At 48.7% G+C, this 13701-nt stretch overlaps 1 protein-coding gene across 1 annotated transcript in view; it reads left to right on the top strand.

Moving 5' to 3' along the window:
- Positions 1–12979, top strand: part of ANTXR1 (ANTXR cell adhesion molecule 1) — a 113689-nt gene extending 100710 nt beyond the window's left edge. Inside the window, exon 18 of the mRNA XM_074563823.1 lies at positions 10971–12979. Coding sequence (XP_074419924.1) covers positions 10971–11243 — 273 coding nt within the window. The 3' untranslated portion in view covers positions 11244–12979. The remainder of the gene's footprint in view (positions 1–10970) is intronic.
- Positions 12980–13701: the final 722 nt, after the last annotated feature.

The raw sequence follows: 13701 nt of genomic DNA, 5'->3' as shown, positions 1-13701 counted from the left end.
TTAAGGCTGCATTGTTAGAGCTATATCAAGAATGCAGAAGGAATGTGGCAGTTAGCCTGGGCCTTTGCTTGGAGTGCACAAATCCAATGAAACTGTCCCCAAAGCCGTAATTATTTCTTCATAATTGGATACTGAGGAGTAAATTCTGCCACACAAACCTCCAGTGACTTCAGTGAAAGTCATGAAATCTGCTTCATTATAGATTAGCCAAGATGAATGGTAATATGGGAAGGCTGGGTTTTAGTAATTAGCTATGAATATCACAAAGCACATGAGAAAAATCTATCATCCTGGAAAGTGCCCCGAGTCCTCTCTCATTTTGAATTAGGAGTCTGTTCTAGAGATGAGGAAATTCAGACGTAGGGTAGTTGTCTGATTTCACACCAAGCTGTCTCACGGTGTCATGAATAGAAACCTCCTCCTGAAACAAAGAACAGAAACCAGGAGATACGATTCCGACTTCACCTGCTTTAAATGCGAGACCGCATTCTCTTTTCAGACCTGAGAATAAGGCCAGCGGTGCGCACTCCCCGGTCACGCCCCCCACACCTATACGTTGCTCTGTCGCTACTTGCTTGATGACTCTTCTTTCTGCAGACTCAAAACCGCACAGGAGCTAATAAAGAGCCATTGTTTAACCCATCGTTAAGTCTCAGCTAGCAGGTTTCTGTTGATAGGCTGCAGGGCTTGAGAACAAAATTGTAACCTTTCCGCGCATACCCTTGCTGTGTGGTTTTCCATTAATAGCCATGGAAAAGTTAACCTAAACATTAGCTCTTTTTCCTGGAACTAACAGCTCCGCAGCCAAAAGCCCGGTGATCCGCTCATCAGCGTCCAGCACTACTGCAAAGCTGACTGCTCCTTACTGTAAAATCAAAGCACAGAGCTGGCTCTCGGACCGCCGGACCACTGGTTGTGAAGCAGGGGGTAGCCAGCTCATGAAGGGGAGCGTCCCAGTCATATCTCGATCCAGGGCAAAATTTCCCCTAGACAGAATTACAAGGTTATGCCTTTAACGTTGACGGTCAGAGATCTGCCTCAGAAGCAAATCTAGCAAACAGGGATTGCAGGGTTGGGAATTATTTCTCACTAAATATTGGTAGGACAACGTTCAGCGGACAGTAATTCCCGTTTCCTCGAGCCGTTAGCACTGCCCTGCACAGGGTAGCTCTCCTGAGTCAGGTAACGTGAAAACAGCCATTGAATTGTGTTCTTCTCACGTTCACATCGTGGAAGATCCTGTCCTGAGCTGTGCCCCGTCTTGTTTGCCCAAAGACAAATTGCACCCAGAGAGATCCTCCCCGGATCACTGATTCTGGAAGAATAGATCCTGCAGGCTCTTTCTATCTCTCCAGAGGGATGTTTACCACTATCCTTGATTAGTTGTTCCAGTTATCGCTGCCAAAAGAATGTGTTTCATTTTTCATTTGAATTTTTCTCTCTTTTCCTCATACCCAGTAGGTTTTGTTATTCAACCTCCAGATGAAAGATTACAATCCTGTGTGAGGCAGCGTCTTTGATGTGTCACCCAGCAGCTCTCCAAGACTAGCTACCTCTTTCCAGAAAGACAATGGGAAGAATGACCAGATCTTCCTGGAAATGACACCCATCCCATTACACTGTAAATAAGCCAAAACTAGCTCCTGCAAAAGTCATCAGGCCTGTTTGCTGACATACAAATGCCCGCTCATCACCGAAAGAGCCACGCTCCTGAACTCTGGCACAAGCCAAAGGCTGAGGCTATTAAGCTCATTCCCACACTCAAATTTGGCAAGGTGGAAGCCTGTATCATCTTGTTTCACTTTTTGTAGGAGTTTGCACTGAATGTTTTCTTTTCAGGAGGTTCCCCGGCTGGTTCAGTCCTGCATACTGTACTTACAGATATCAAGAACCAGAGGCTGGCAGAGCACTGGGTATTATCTGGGTTGCGGCAGCTGAAGAGCCAGGCACAGACGAGAAGTTATGAGTAAGCTTATGAGTAAGATTTCAACTGGAGGTTGCATTGGCAGAACCACTCTTTGTACTGCGGGGCCCTCAGACACACAGCGCTATATGCATAGGTATATGCAAGCTTTAGTCATAAGCCAACGTGACCGAGCCGATACTCTAAATAAGCCCTTACTTATTTCAAATTCTGTGAAAGATCTGCAAAAATTGCAGCATGTCGTGATGTTTAAAGGAGTTCCCTCTGTTCTTCAATGTATACATGAACAGAACAAGATCATAAATACAAATACAGACCATTGCTTTAATATTTGAATAGACCAAACCATATTGAGGCATCAAAGGCAGTTAGGCGGTTTTTCTGCTTCTTTTTTCCTTCTGAGTTTCGACAGGCTGCTTGTCTGCAGAGTGAGAAACGGCTTCCGATGTAATTGGAGTTCGGTGTCTGTGGGTAAGATCACTTGTCGCTAGGTTTGATAATGTGCGTGCCGTTCTCGTTTGGGGTAGATCCCACCTCCTTGCTGCCTTCAGAAGGAAACACCAATTTGAAACCACCCTGTTCCTGGGAGTTAGAAAGCCAAATCTAGCATGGTGTGTGGTACTGAGACCTGACAGAAAACTCTGGATCTTGCTCCAAACTTTATAACTCTGTAGTACCTTCACAAGGTCTTCTAAGGACCATAACAGTCCCTAGTTTTCATTGCTGCCTCCGCAATAAGAGACCAGGTTATTAAAACACTGTTGGAGTGATGATCTTATCAATGGAAGTCTTCCTCTTAAATTTGGGAGAAAATAGGTCAAGCCTCCAATTACTTATTTATTGAGTTGCCAAGGTGGCAGGAATGCCTTGGGAATAGTAGGTTTTATGACCAACACTGAGTTCTAGGCTCCATATTTAGTAATGAGGCACAGATGGGAATGGTTTTGTTGCGGTGATGTTTTATCACGAAATGAGACAGTTTTAATAGTTGTCTGGTGACTAACAGATACAGAGGTAGCCGTATAATTAGTGTGCTTGCTGCAGGAGGCAGTGTTTCCTGGCATCACCAGGAATACTCTGCACAGGCTGATCTCACTGAGAGGGGCTGGCTAACAAAGCCCAGAAGCTAGTTAACAGTTTCCTAAAACTGTCTCCAGACACCCTTGTGTGATTTAAAAGGCAGCACGCTGCCAGCTCAGGTCATGCAAGCAGGAATATTTCAAGCTCGTGGAATCCTAGCACGTGGCAGAAGCTGCCTGGTATCATGGGGGTTATCTTGGTGGGGGTTCAGAGCAGCAAAACCCCCTGGGAACCCAAGAGCTCCCCGGCTGACGCTGTTTCCCGAATGATAAAATGTTGCTGGGAAGCAGATTTGGATTATTCTCACCCTGTTTTTTTCCCAGTATCACCTTTGTCCAGGCACAAAGGGAAGCATTTTTGGAGAGAGGTTTTGTAAAGTACCCTATGCAAAGGCCACTTTGACAAGAGGGGCTCCACACCATGTTGGCTACGGGCAATTTTTCTCTGTAGCCGCAGGAGAGGCGGCATGAGCTGTCTGTGCCATTTGGCTCTTGCAGGCTGCGGACAGGCAAACCTCGGCTTACCGCCTTCCTCTCCCTCGGGGGCTCGGAGCTGCTATCAGATCCACTGGGACTCTCTGCTCTGTATTTCTTCTCCTCTCCCCACTCATCACCTTCACAGATGTTTGCGTGAGTTTTATGCCTGGACTGAGTTCAAATCAAGCACCCGGGATCCGTGGTAGGGAGGGGTTGGCTTGGAGAATGTAGCGTTAGTTTCTCTCATCCCTGTATGTGCTTTGCTTTTAAAGTAGCTGCAGTTTAGTAAATCATCTCTTTGCAGAGACTCGTGGTAACTCCCACATATATTTAATGTTTGCCTGTTACTCATTTGGCTAGTATCTCCTACAAGTTTTTGTGCATGCTTGATTCAGAATCAGGTATCAAATCCCAGGATAAGTTTTACATTTCTTTTTTTTTTTTCCTCCCCTCTCCCTTTTCCTTTTTCTCCTTTTTTCTCTTTCTCTTCTCTTTATTTCTGTATTTCTTTTTATTTCGCTCTCCTCTTTCTCATAACAACAGGGTAAACCAGGATATTGTTTATGGAAAGTTTGAATTACTAATGACCCATACAAAACAACATTAAGGATCATATCTTTTCCGGTGTGTCTTTTTAAACCCAGGAGCTCCGAAGCCAGTCCCAGTGTTTTATGATCTTAAAGTGTTGATATTTTTCCAGGCATTAATTCCAGCTTGATAGGAAACCAAGAGAAACAGAAACATTTTTCATCTCCGCTTCAGAAAAATGTGCTCCATCTTCCTCTGCTAGGGAGGGAATGGCGCTGCTCTGGGACTGGCTTCCCTATCCTAAATCACCTTTCCTCTGTGCCCCGCGTGAGCCCTACCCTGAACAGCCGGAGCCACAGAGAGCAGGGTTGAAATGAAACAAAAACCCAAAGCTTCCTCCTAGTTTCAGTCCTGCTGGGATGGAGGTTGGAGAGCTAGCTGGTTAGAGAAAAAAGAAACACTGCCACGTCCCCGGAGAAAGGTCCGTCCTCCCCGCAGCTGGATTCAACCTGCCGAATCCTGGTCAGTGTCTCTGGGCAGGTAGAGGTGTGCACAGGTCATTGTGCACTGGGCTCTAAGTGACGGTCCCTCTCCCAGTTAGTTTCCAGACTCAGATAAAAGCGGAGAGGCGGGAGGAGGTGGGAAGCAGTTTGGACAAGGCTGTGGAGTTCCCAGGAAATGCCACAGCTTGGCTGAGGCATCTGCCGCTCCTTGTTCCTCTGCTTGCCAGATCTGTGTCCAAGACACAACTGCCCCAGCCGGCTCTCTTGAATGCTCAGCAACCACCCCCTGTGCTACAGCCTCAGTAGCCCCATGTCCCCGTCACCCCATGTCCCGCCCTTCGCCTTCGATCCTGGCAGCGCTCCTCACTCAACCCGATGTGAAGAGCAAAAGGAAAAGCTCGGATCAAGTGCGCAACCCTACGGCACCCCACATGCAAAGAGCTCGCAGGGCGAGACCGTGGTCAGAGGAGACGAGCCTCCCGCGGCTGAGCGCTTTCTTGTCCTAAAGGCAGCGCTGCCTGCCTTCAGCCCTGAGACAATTAGCTGCTGAAGGTGAAAGAGCAAGGCCGCTCCAAGTAGAATTCATTATGCACATGCCTGCGAGCCGTACTCTGGAAAAACAACATCAGATGTGAGAGTGAATTGCCCTCACTGATTTTGCTGATTCCGCTAAATTTCAGATCTAATGTCTCCATATTGCTTCAATTGTCTCTTCTGAGGCACAGCTGTGACTCTCCCCCCTGAAGCGTTGTGGCTGCAGAAAGGGAAATAAAACCTAGCCAAGGCGTTCAACACAGCAGCCTTTTAATATACAGCCTGTTCCCTACGTTCAGACGTTCTGTATCTCCAACTACTGTCTCCCTGCGATAAAGACTAATAGAATTGACTCCTCTTATTCTCACAGTTGTGGTATAATCTAGTTAAGGAGGGGTTTTTTTTTCCCCCCTGGGATGAAATGTGACTTCCGTTTAAGGGTCCAAAGTAGCGTTTAGTGGAAATGGGTTCATTGCCTGCCAGCTTCTGGATGTTCTGCCACCATCTTCCACATCCACCCTATCTAAATTTGGACACCTAAATGTGGTGATAAACCTTGGCGGGTAGCCAAGAGGGGCTGCTGTCTGGTGGCCATTGAGGCCCTTCTAAAATCACAGTCATGTGAAGGTCCTTATGTTTGCACTGGTGGTAGAGAGATGATCCTGCACTCCTCTTACCTGTAGTACCTCAGACGTTCACGCTGGTTTTGCATCCAGATGCCAAGGCTGAACAAGGCATTTGGGCCCATTTATTTAGAGGGTCTGTTACTGCTCACATCAGCCCCCGTTACCTGTGGGCTGAGCTGAACTGTGCTGGCAATGGAGAGCCCCGTAACAGCTTGAGTGGATGGGGGATTAGCCAGCCAGCCTGACCTTCATCCAGACAGTTTTCCAGATAAAACAGCACTGAACCATGGAGTAGGCCAGTGATGCTGATGTTTTATTTTTCTATCACAATTGCATGGTACAAAGCCCAGCTGTGAATCAGGGCCCCCTTCTGGTAAGTGCAGGTGGGAAAACACATCTCTTGCCATGCATTTCAGAGAAAGCTGGGTCTTCCGGAGCAGTAGGATTACTTGCTTGTGGCCACACTCTGGCTAGCACAACCTCTGCACTTCTGCGTCTCTTACCGTACTGCTACATACAAGTTGAGAGCCCTGTCTAACATCCAGCATTTTGGTTAAAGTAGCTCTCATCCTCCTGGGTCTGCTCTGCATGTCTACCCAGGGCACTAGTAAACATTTTCTGCCTCTCCTGTGCAATGGCATAGTAATTTGTTTCCTGGATATCTCCTTGTCATTCAATCTGACACTCCTCCTCCCCTAGGAGATGTTGGCTTCTCCATCTCCTCGGAGGCAGCATAGCTGCCAAAGTCCATTTCAGTCCGTTTGGACTGAAAACTCCTCTCTGGCATTATCCCTCCCCATCTGCATGGGTGAGAGAAATGTCAAGCAATGGAACACAAGAATTCCCTTGGTCTGTCAGTTCACGTGAAAGGAGGAGAAAGCCTGAACGGTGTATCTGCCCTTCACGCATGTTGGATGCCCCGCAGAATTACCCAATGCACAGTAGTGGAAAGTGTTGCCAAACAGGTCACTGTCAATTCACTGCAGAGCAGCTGACCCAGGCAGCAAAGGAAACAGCAGGAGGCAGGGGACAGCACGCTCGAGCTGAGAAAAAGGCACACTCTGTCCTGTTTTATCATAGAACCACAGGATCATAGAATGTGTTGGCTTGGAAGGGACCTCTAAACGCCATCTAGTCCAACCCCCCTGCAGTGAGCAGGGACATCTTCAACTAGATCAGGTTGCTCAGAGCCTCATCCAGCCTGGCCTTGAATGTCTCCAGGGATGGGGCCTCCACCCCCTCTCTGGGCAACCTGGGCCAGTGTCTCACCACCCTCAGTGTAAAGAACTTCTTCCTCATGGCTAATCTAACCCTGCCCTGCTCTAGTTTAAACCACTGCCCCTTGTCCTGTCACTGCATGCCCTTGCAAACAGCCCCTCCCCAGCTTTCTTGTAGGCCCCCTTTAGGGACTGGAAGGGGCTCTAAGGTCTCCCCGGAGCCTTCTCTTCTCCAGGCTGAACCCCCCCAACTCTCTCAGTCTGTCCTCACAGCAGAGGGGCTCCAGCCCTCGGATCATCTTCGTGGCCCTCCGCTGGCCCCGCTCCAACAGGTCCATGTCCTTCTTGTGGTGAGGGCTCCAGAGCTGGACACAGTGCTCCAGGTGGGGTCTCACAAGAGCAGAGCAGAGGGGGCAGAATCCCCTCTCTGGATCTGCTGGCCACGGTTCTTTTGATGCAGCCCAGGATGCCGTTGGCCTTCTGGGCTGCAAGTGAACATTGTTGGTGCATATCCTGCTTTTCACCCACCAGTACCCCCAAGTCCTTTTCCGCAGGGCTGCTCTCTATCACCTCATCCCCCAGCCTGTATTGATAACGAGGATTGTCCAAACCCAAGTGCGGGACCTTGCACTTGGCCTTGTTGAACTTCATGAAGTTTGCACAGGCCCACCTCTCTAGCTTGTCCAGGTCCCTCTGGATGACATCCCATCCTTCTGGCATGTTGACTGCACCACTCAGCTTGGTGTCCTTGGCAAACTTGTTGAGGGTGCATTTGATCCCACTGTCTAAATCATTGATGAAGACATTGAACAGCACTGGTCCCCGTACAGATCCCTGAGGGACACCACTTGTCACCCCTCTCCATCTCGACATCGAGCCATTGACCGCTACCCTCATCTAGCCAGTTCCTTATCCGCTGAACAGTCCACCCATCAAATCCGTATCTCTCCAACTTAGAGGGAAGGATGTTGTGGGGGACCGTGTCAAAGGCCTTGCAGAAGTCCAGATAGATGATATCCATTGCTCTTCCCTTATCCACTGGTGTCATCACTCCATTGTAGAAAGCCACTAGGTTGGTCAGCAGGACTTGTCCTTAGTAAAGCTATGCTGGCTGTCTCGAATCACCTCCCTGTCTTCCATGTGCCTTAGCATAGCTTCTAGGAGGATCCGTTCCATGATCTTCCCAGGCACAGAGGTGAGGCTGTAAGGGGAAGAAGATTTGAACTCCAGCATAATGCACAGGAGGACGGGAAGAGGTATGGGATGGGTACAGCTCCATGCTGTGCCAGCGCTGGGCCAAGTCTGCCTCTCGTGTCTGCACTCCCACGCTGTCTGTTCTCTGGTTCTGCGTCTGAGTGGCTTATGCTCAGACTCCAGTCCAACTACTGGTTCAAACCAGACTGCATGGCCAACACGACCGTGTTAAAGCACGGTTATCAAGGGCAGTGGAGATTTAATCATGTTTGAAAAAAAAAAAAAGAGCTCTTTGATTTCAAAGCAACCCTATTACTGGAGAAAAAGAATAAGCAGTAGTTTGTGGACACGAGGTGGTAGCTAACTACAAATACTAGCGTAAACATCAGGTAGCTGTAGGTTGGTGTGGCTCTGCTGCTCTGTCCAAGCCAGTTTTCATCAATGAGAAGTCAAATCTTTGCCAGTGCAGAGGATGCACAGGACATACTCTCTTATCATTTTGGACCATGCCTTGGGCATTGCCGTGAATACGAGATGGCTTTCAGTCCTCCAGCCCTGCCCCGGCCCCAAACCCAAAGATTTCTGAGCCTCACCGCATCCTCTTGAATGTTCTTAGGGTGGTGCTCAGTTCCATTTGGATCAGCAGCACCATAACCTCACCCCTGTAGCTTCCAGACTGAGTATCTCTCCACACAAAAACAATTGCAACTTTTTGTTCTCTGGCTGGGATTCCTGGACTGCTGCTTTTTGTTTGGCTTTACTTTATTCTCAACGTAAATAAAGAAAACGAAGCTAGTGCAAGTAATAGTCTGGAACTACTAAAGTTGCATTGCAGGAGATGTGGAACTAGAACAAGGAAAACATTCTCATGGTTTTTTTTTTCTGAATAGAATTGGTTAATCTTGGGTTCAGACTTTCACTCACTCAGCAGGCCTGCCCCACTCTATTCACTCAAAATCACGGCGAAGTGCATTAAAATGACATTAAAGCAGAGACACCAGCCCACAAAGAGCAAACAGAACCAGGCACGCGCTGAGGTGAGACGGCTGTGTGCCTGTTACGGGCTGTCCTCTGCCTAGCAGATGGTGCCCCTTTTTGGCCAGCGCCAGAGAGGCTGGGATGCTGCGGAGGGGCTTTGCCCACTCTGACACTTCAATTTGTACGGGCATTTTGTCCTATGCAAGGGACGGAGAGCGTGTCCCCGCTGCGCAGGTGCTAATGGGAGCGCCGCATATGGAGCAGCGGTGGAGCCTCTCCTCCCTTTTCCCCTCTGTGTTGTCGTGCTGTGAGGACAAGCCTTAGCTGAGAGAGCACTCATCCTCCGGGACGGGCATTGCCACGGGCGTATTCATGACCATTCCGTGGGTCTCTGCTCTGCCCCAGAGCCCGATTCCTCGAGGAGAATCTGAGTTGAAGCCAGGGGTTCTTCCTGCTGACAGAAGGCCAGGGCTGAGCCACGCAGAGAGGGTTCAGCTGCCGCCGTGCTCAGAGCAGCCCTGAGGTGATGCTCTCATCTCGAACTTGATGCGGTTCATGGCACTGTGAAATCTTTGTTTTCCTTAAACGACCTTTGCTTGCACAAGACAGCCTGCGCTCAGCTGTGGGCTGCTCTGCATGCTTCATCACTTCAGCAAGGAATCCACTTTCCTTTGCTGAACGGCTCAGACTCAGACAGATGTTTCTTCACATCCACAGAGCATGATGATAGAATTGGCAGCCCTCTCGGAGAGGAGCTGTCTGTCTCTCTTTACGTGTCAGCCCCTTCCACGCCAGCTCCCCTCATCCCTGTCAGATCCTTGGCCAGCACCCTTCTGCCTTTCTCCCAGCATCTCCCTTACTTCACTTTGGGTCCGTCTTCTGCAGAGCGTTTGGGCTACAGCAGGGATAAGATACAGAGCCGCGCACAGGATTCCAAATGACTGATGCTGCTGCCCCAACAGATCTCCCCCCGCCTGCATGGGCTCAGTGCTCCATTTGGCATCTTTTCACCAGGAAAAACATTTACTTAGGGAGAGGAAAGAAGAAAACAGAAAATAAGCTCACGCTCACAAATCCGAAAACAAAGTATGGACTCGGAAATCCTCTAGTGCCTTTTTGGATGATTTCATACCTAAAAGAATGAATCCATAATACAATAGTGCTGATTCTGACATTTGAGTATTTACAGTGGGATCTTTTGCAGGTGGAACTTCGGAGAAAAAATAAAACCAAAAAACATCTCAGAGGGCAAAGGTTTTGTTTAAAAATGTACAACAAACTGTAGCTTAGCACCAAAGAGTGAGAAAAGCAGTTTATTGGCTTCTCACGAGCACTAGGATATCAAGACATCCTAATTTCAGGAAAAATTCTGAGCAAGAAACTGTCTTAAGTGAAACAAGTCTTCCCTTTTGCCTGGTTGGTAAATGATTAGAAGTAGGACACAAAAGCCAGGTATTTGAAGGAGAGAACGGCTCCAAAGGTGCACAGCCCAGATTTCATGCTGTTGGAAGTTCAGGACTGAGGTCTGGGAAGAGGCAGGGACCCCGGGCCGTGCGCTGGCTCAGACCCCCGTTCCGAAGAATAGGGACGGCTCTTGCCAGCTCTTGCAGCTTCAGTATGACTTGATGTACTTGATGCTCTGCTTAAAGATCCTGGAGTCAGAAAACAGCACGAGAGGGTTTCATCCTCCTTCACTACAAAAGCTGTTGTTGGGGTTAAACCTCTTGGTTGCTCGGCACCGGACTTACTCTTATAACACCCATCTCAGAGAAAGAGAGGGAACGCAGCACCGTGCCCAGGAATACTTAAACTGGTGTCAGAATTGCACACAGCCAGGAAGGTATCTCAGCCGCGATGCCGTTGCCTCAGTCCGTAACCCTGCTTTTCCTCTTTATTCTCCTTTGTTTTAGGGACGTTGCATCAATTTCACCAGGGTGAAGAACACGGAGGCCCCACCCAAATACCCGCTCAACAACGCGTACCCGCCGTCATCTCCACCTCCAGCGCCCATCTACACCCCCCCGCCCCCAGCCCCGATCTATACCCCCTCTCCCCCCAGCTCGCCCACACCCCACACCCCATCCCCGTCTTCCACGCTCCCCCCGCTCCCCCCACCACCCCAAGCCCCACCACCCAACCGGGCCCCCCCTCCATCTCGGCCCCCGCCTCGCCCAGCAGTCTAGGGGGTTGGCCTTGCTCTTCTACAAGCATTCAAGAGGCTTTTTCAGCAGTACTGTACCACATCCATCTTCCTGGGGGGGTGGGGGGGGGACTAGAGGAAGCCGGACCGTTTTTGAAATGGGTGACAACAGAACGAACGACTTTGTAGTCGTCTCTCTCCTTTCATTTTCTTTTATTTTTAAAATCCCTTGTGCATCAGTGCCACCAAACTCTCGAAGCAAGAAAAGCCAAGAGACTGCAGAACAAGGCGAATCGCTTGAGCTCCGTTTCAGCAAGGGTCTCCCCACTCGTTGTCCCCGACACTTCCCTGTGCCTTACCGCGGTGATTCCAGGATACATTGAAAACAAAAGGAATGAATAACTAGAGTAAGCTCTCCAGAAAGGCAATTCTCCCCAGGGAAGGACTGCAAAAGACTCTTCCAAGTGCAGGCATCCCAGCTAACTACCTGGAGACAACTGCACAAATGTCATGGTACAAGACTCAAGGTATGACAGAAAGCTGATCACATCTCACTCACGTGCCAGCGGCCAAGCAAATAATGACAACAGCAGGTCTGCGAGTACAGAAACCCTGGTAAATCTGAAAAGAATTGATGACGGGCAGCTGTTCCCATGGACCGTGAATTGGAGAAGGGAAGGTATTGTCATCTCGGAGGGTCCAGAAAGGAGAAGGGGTAGGTCTCTGGTGTCTGGATTTGTGTATGTTGGTCTGTGGAAGTGCAGGTGAATGAAAATGGAGTGCCACTAGGGAAGTGAATTACGCGGAAAAATAAACCAGGAAGTATGTCACAAGGCTTTGACCCCACCTCCCGAGGACGAGGAATAATCGATGACAGGTCAGCCTGCAGCGCTCCCAGTGGGACACGGGAGTTCATCAAAATTGAGCAAAGGAGTCTGGGAAAGGCATGGTTGACAGAAGAGTCTTTACATTCAATTTAGGCTAATTATGTCCTAGACTAGTTAACAGCTCTGCAGTTCGGCAGTGTAATTTAATGCTGCTTTCCATTTTAAAAGGAACATTTCTGAATATAAACAGGAGGTTAGGTGTGTCAAGTTCTCTAAATCCAGTCTGCTTGGGCTCCTTGTTATTGTCAGTTTGAAACGGTTACCACTGATGCATTTCTGTTTTTTCTGTAAATTGCATTCTTTTGCCCTAGAAATGTTTCCACGTGGATGTTTATTTTTTGTTTTCCTTTCCTGAATAAGTAGCAGATGCCTTCCAAACTGTAGTGAAGAAGAGCCAGCGTACTTACTCACTCTTGTCAGCTCTCAACAACATCACTGCTGTTAGCAGTTGTTGACTAAGGCAAAAACCTACGCACCGGACATGCAAGATGGGAATCAGTCTTCCAAGAAATGCACTGGCTGCATTTCTCCATGCTTTCTCCTCGCCTTCATGGAACCCCCACCATATTCCACGATATTGCATACGCACACATTTTATCCTCTAGCAAACCTTCTGAGCACCCGCCTTCGCAACACAGTGCTGGGGATAGGTGAGATCCCTCAGCGCGTCGGGCAAACCTCTGGCTCTCTAATTCACTGTCAGGATCAGTTCTCACAAAACGACTCTCTCTCTGGAAATTGCGAAGTCGTACAAGGTAAACCATCTTTGTAGCTGCAGATCTATGACTATCTAAGGGTTATCATAATCGTGTAATTTTTTACCAGGTAAAGAAATGCTTTGCCAAGCACGTCCTTCAGTGCTGTTGGAAATACTAACTCTAGCTTTTCTAGCAAAAAAAAAGAAAAAGGGAAAAAGAAAAAAAAAATGCACAAGGAGGAAAGGGAACAGGCCAAAAAGACTCAGTGGAGACTCGACCCGGGGGCCTTTTGGTAAGGACATTTGTGAATGAACCCTTACCATGGGACTCGGAGTCAGTCCAGCTGTCCTCCACCAGCCTTGCCCACCGCCAGGCCAGCGCGTCATCTGTTAGGTGAGAGAAACGCACCAGCCACAGTGGGCCTGCGGACCCCATCTACAGCCGGGGCCGGCTGTTCGGTGAAAGGGCCGATTCTTTCCCCCACAACACTGTTTTGTCTGCGGGCAGCACAGAGCAGTCCCCCAATTAGGAGCAAACCCAACAGTTTTGCGACTCGCTGCGTCAGATTGTATCAGCTACAGGCCATGGTTAGTGCGAGACGAGGACTTTGTGATCGGCAGGGGGGAGCGGGAAGCTTTTAACGCCCTGGCACAAGTTTGGTTGGACTCCCTCTTGTGATGGATGGGATCTACTTAAGGAGCTGTTTGATTTGGTTTCATGATGAACGATGTAAAAACTGGGAATAGTGTAATACAGGATCAATAGGTATTTCTCTTAACAGATCCTCAGTATTTCAAAAAAGATTTGGAAAGGAAACTGATTTTCAACAATACGGCATTGAGAATTTTTTTTTTTATGAGTGTCAATTAACCAATAAATCTAAACCTACTGCTGGGGAAAAAATAAAAGCAGTGTA

Source organism: Larus michahellis, chromosome 20, assembly GCF_964199755.1.
Source record: "Larus michahellis chromosome 20, bLarMic1.1, whole genome shotgun sequence".
In the NCBI taxonomy this organism is placed as follows: domain Eukaryota; kingdom Metazoa; phylum Chordata; class Aves; order Charadriiformes; family Laridae; genus Larus; species Larus michahellis.
Note: the sequence above shows the minus strand (reverse complement) of the source record. Positions and strands in the feature narration are given on the sequence as shown.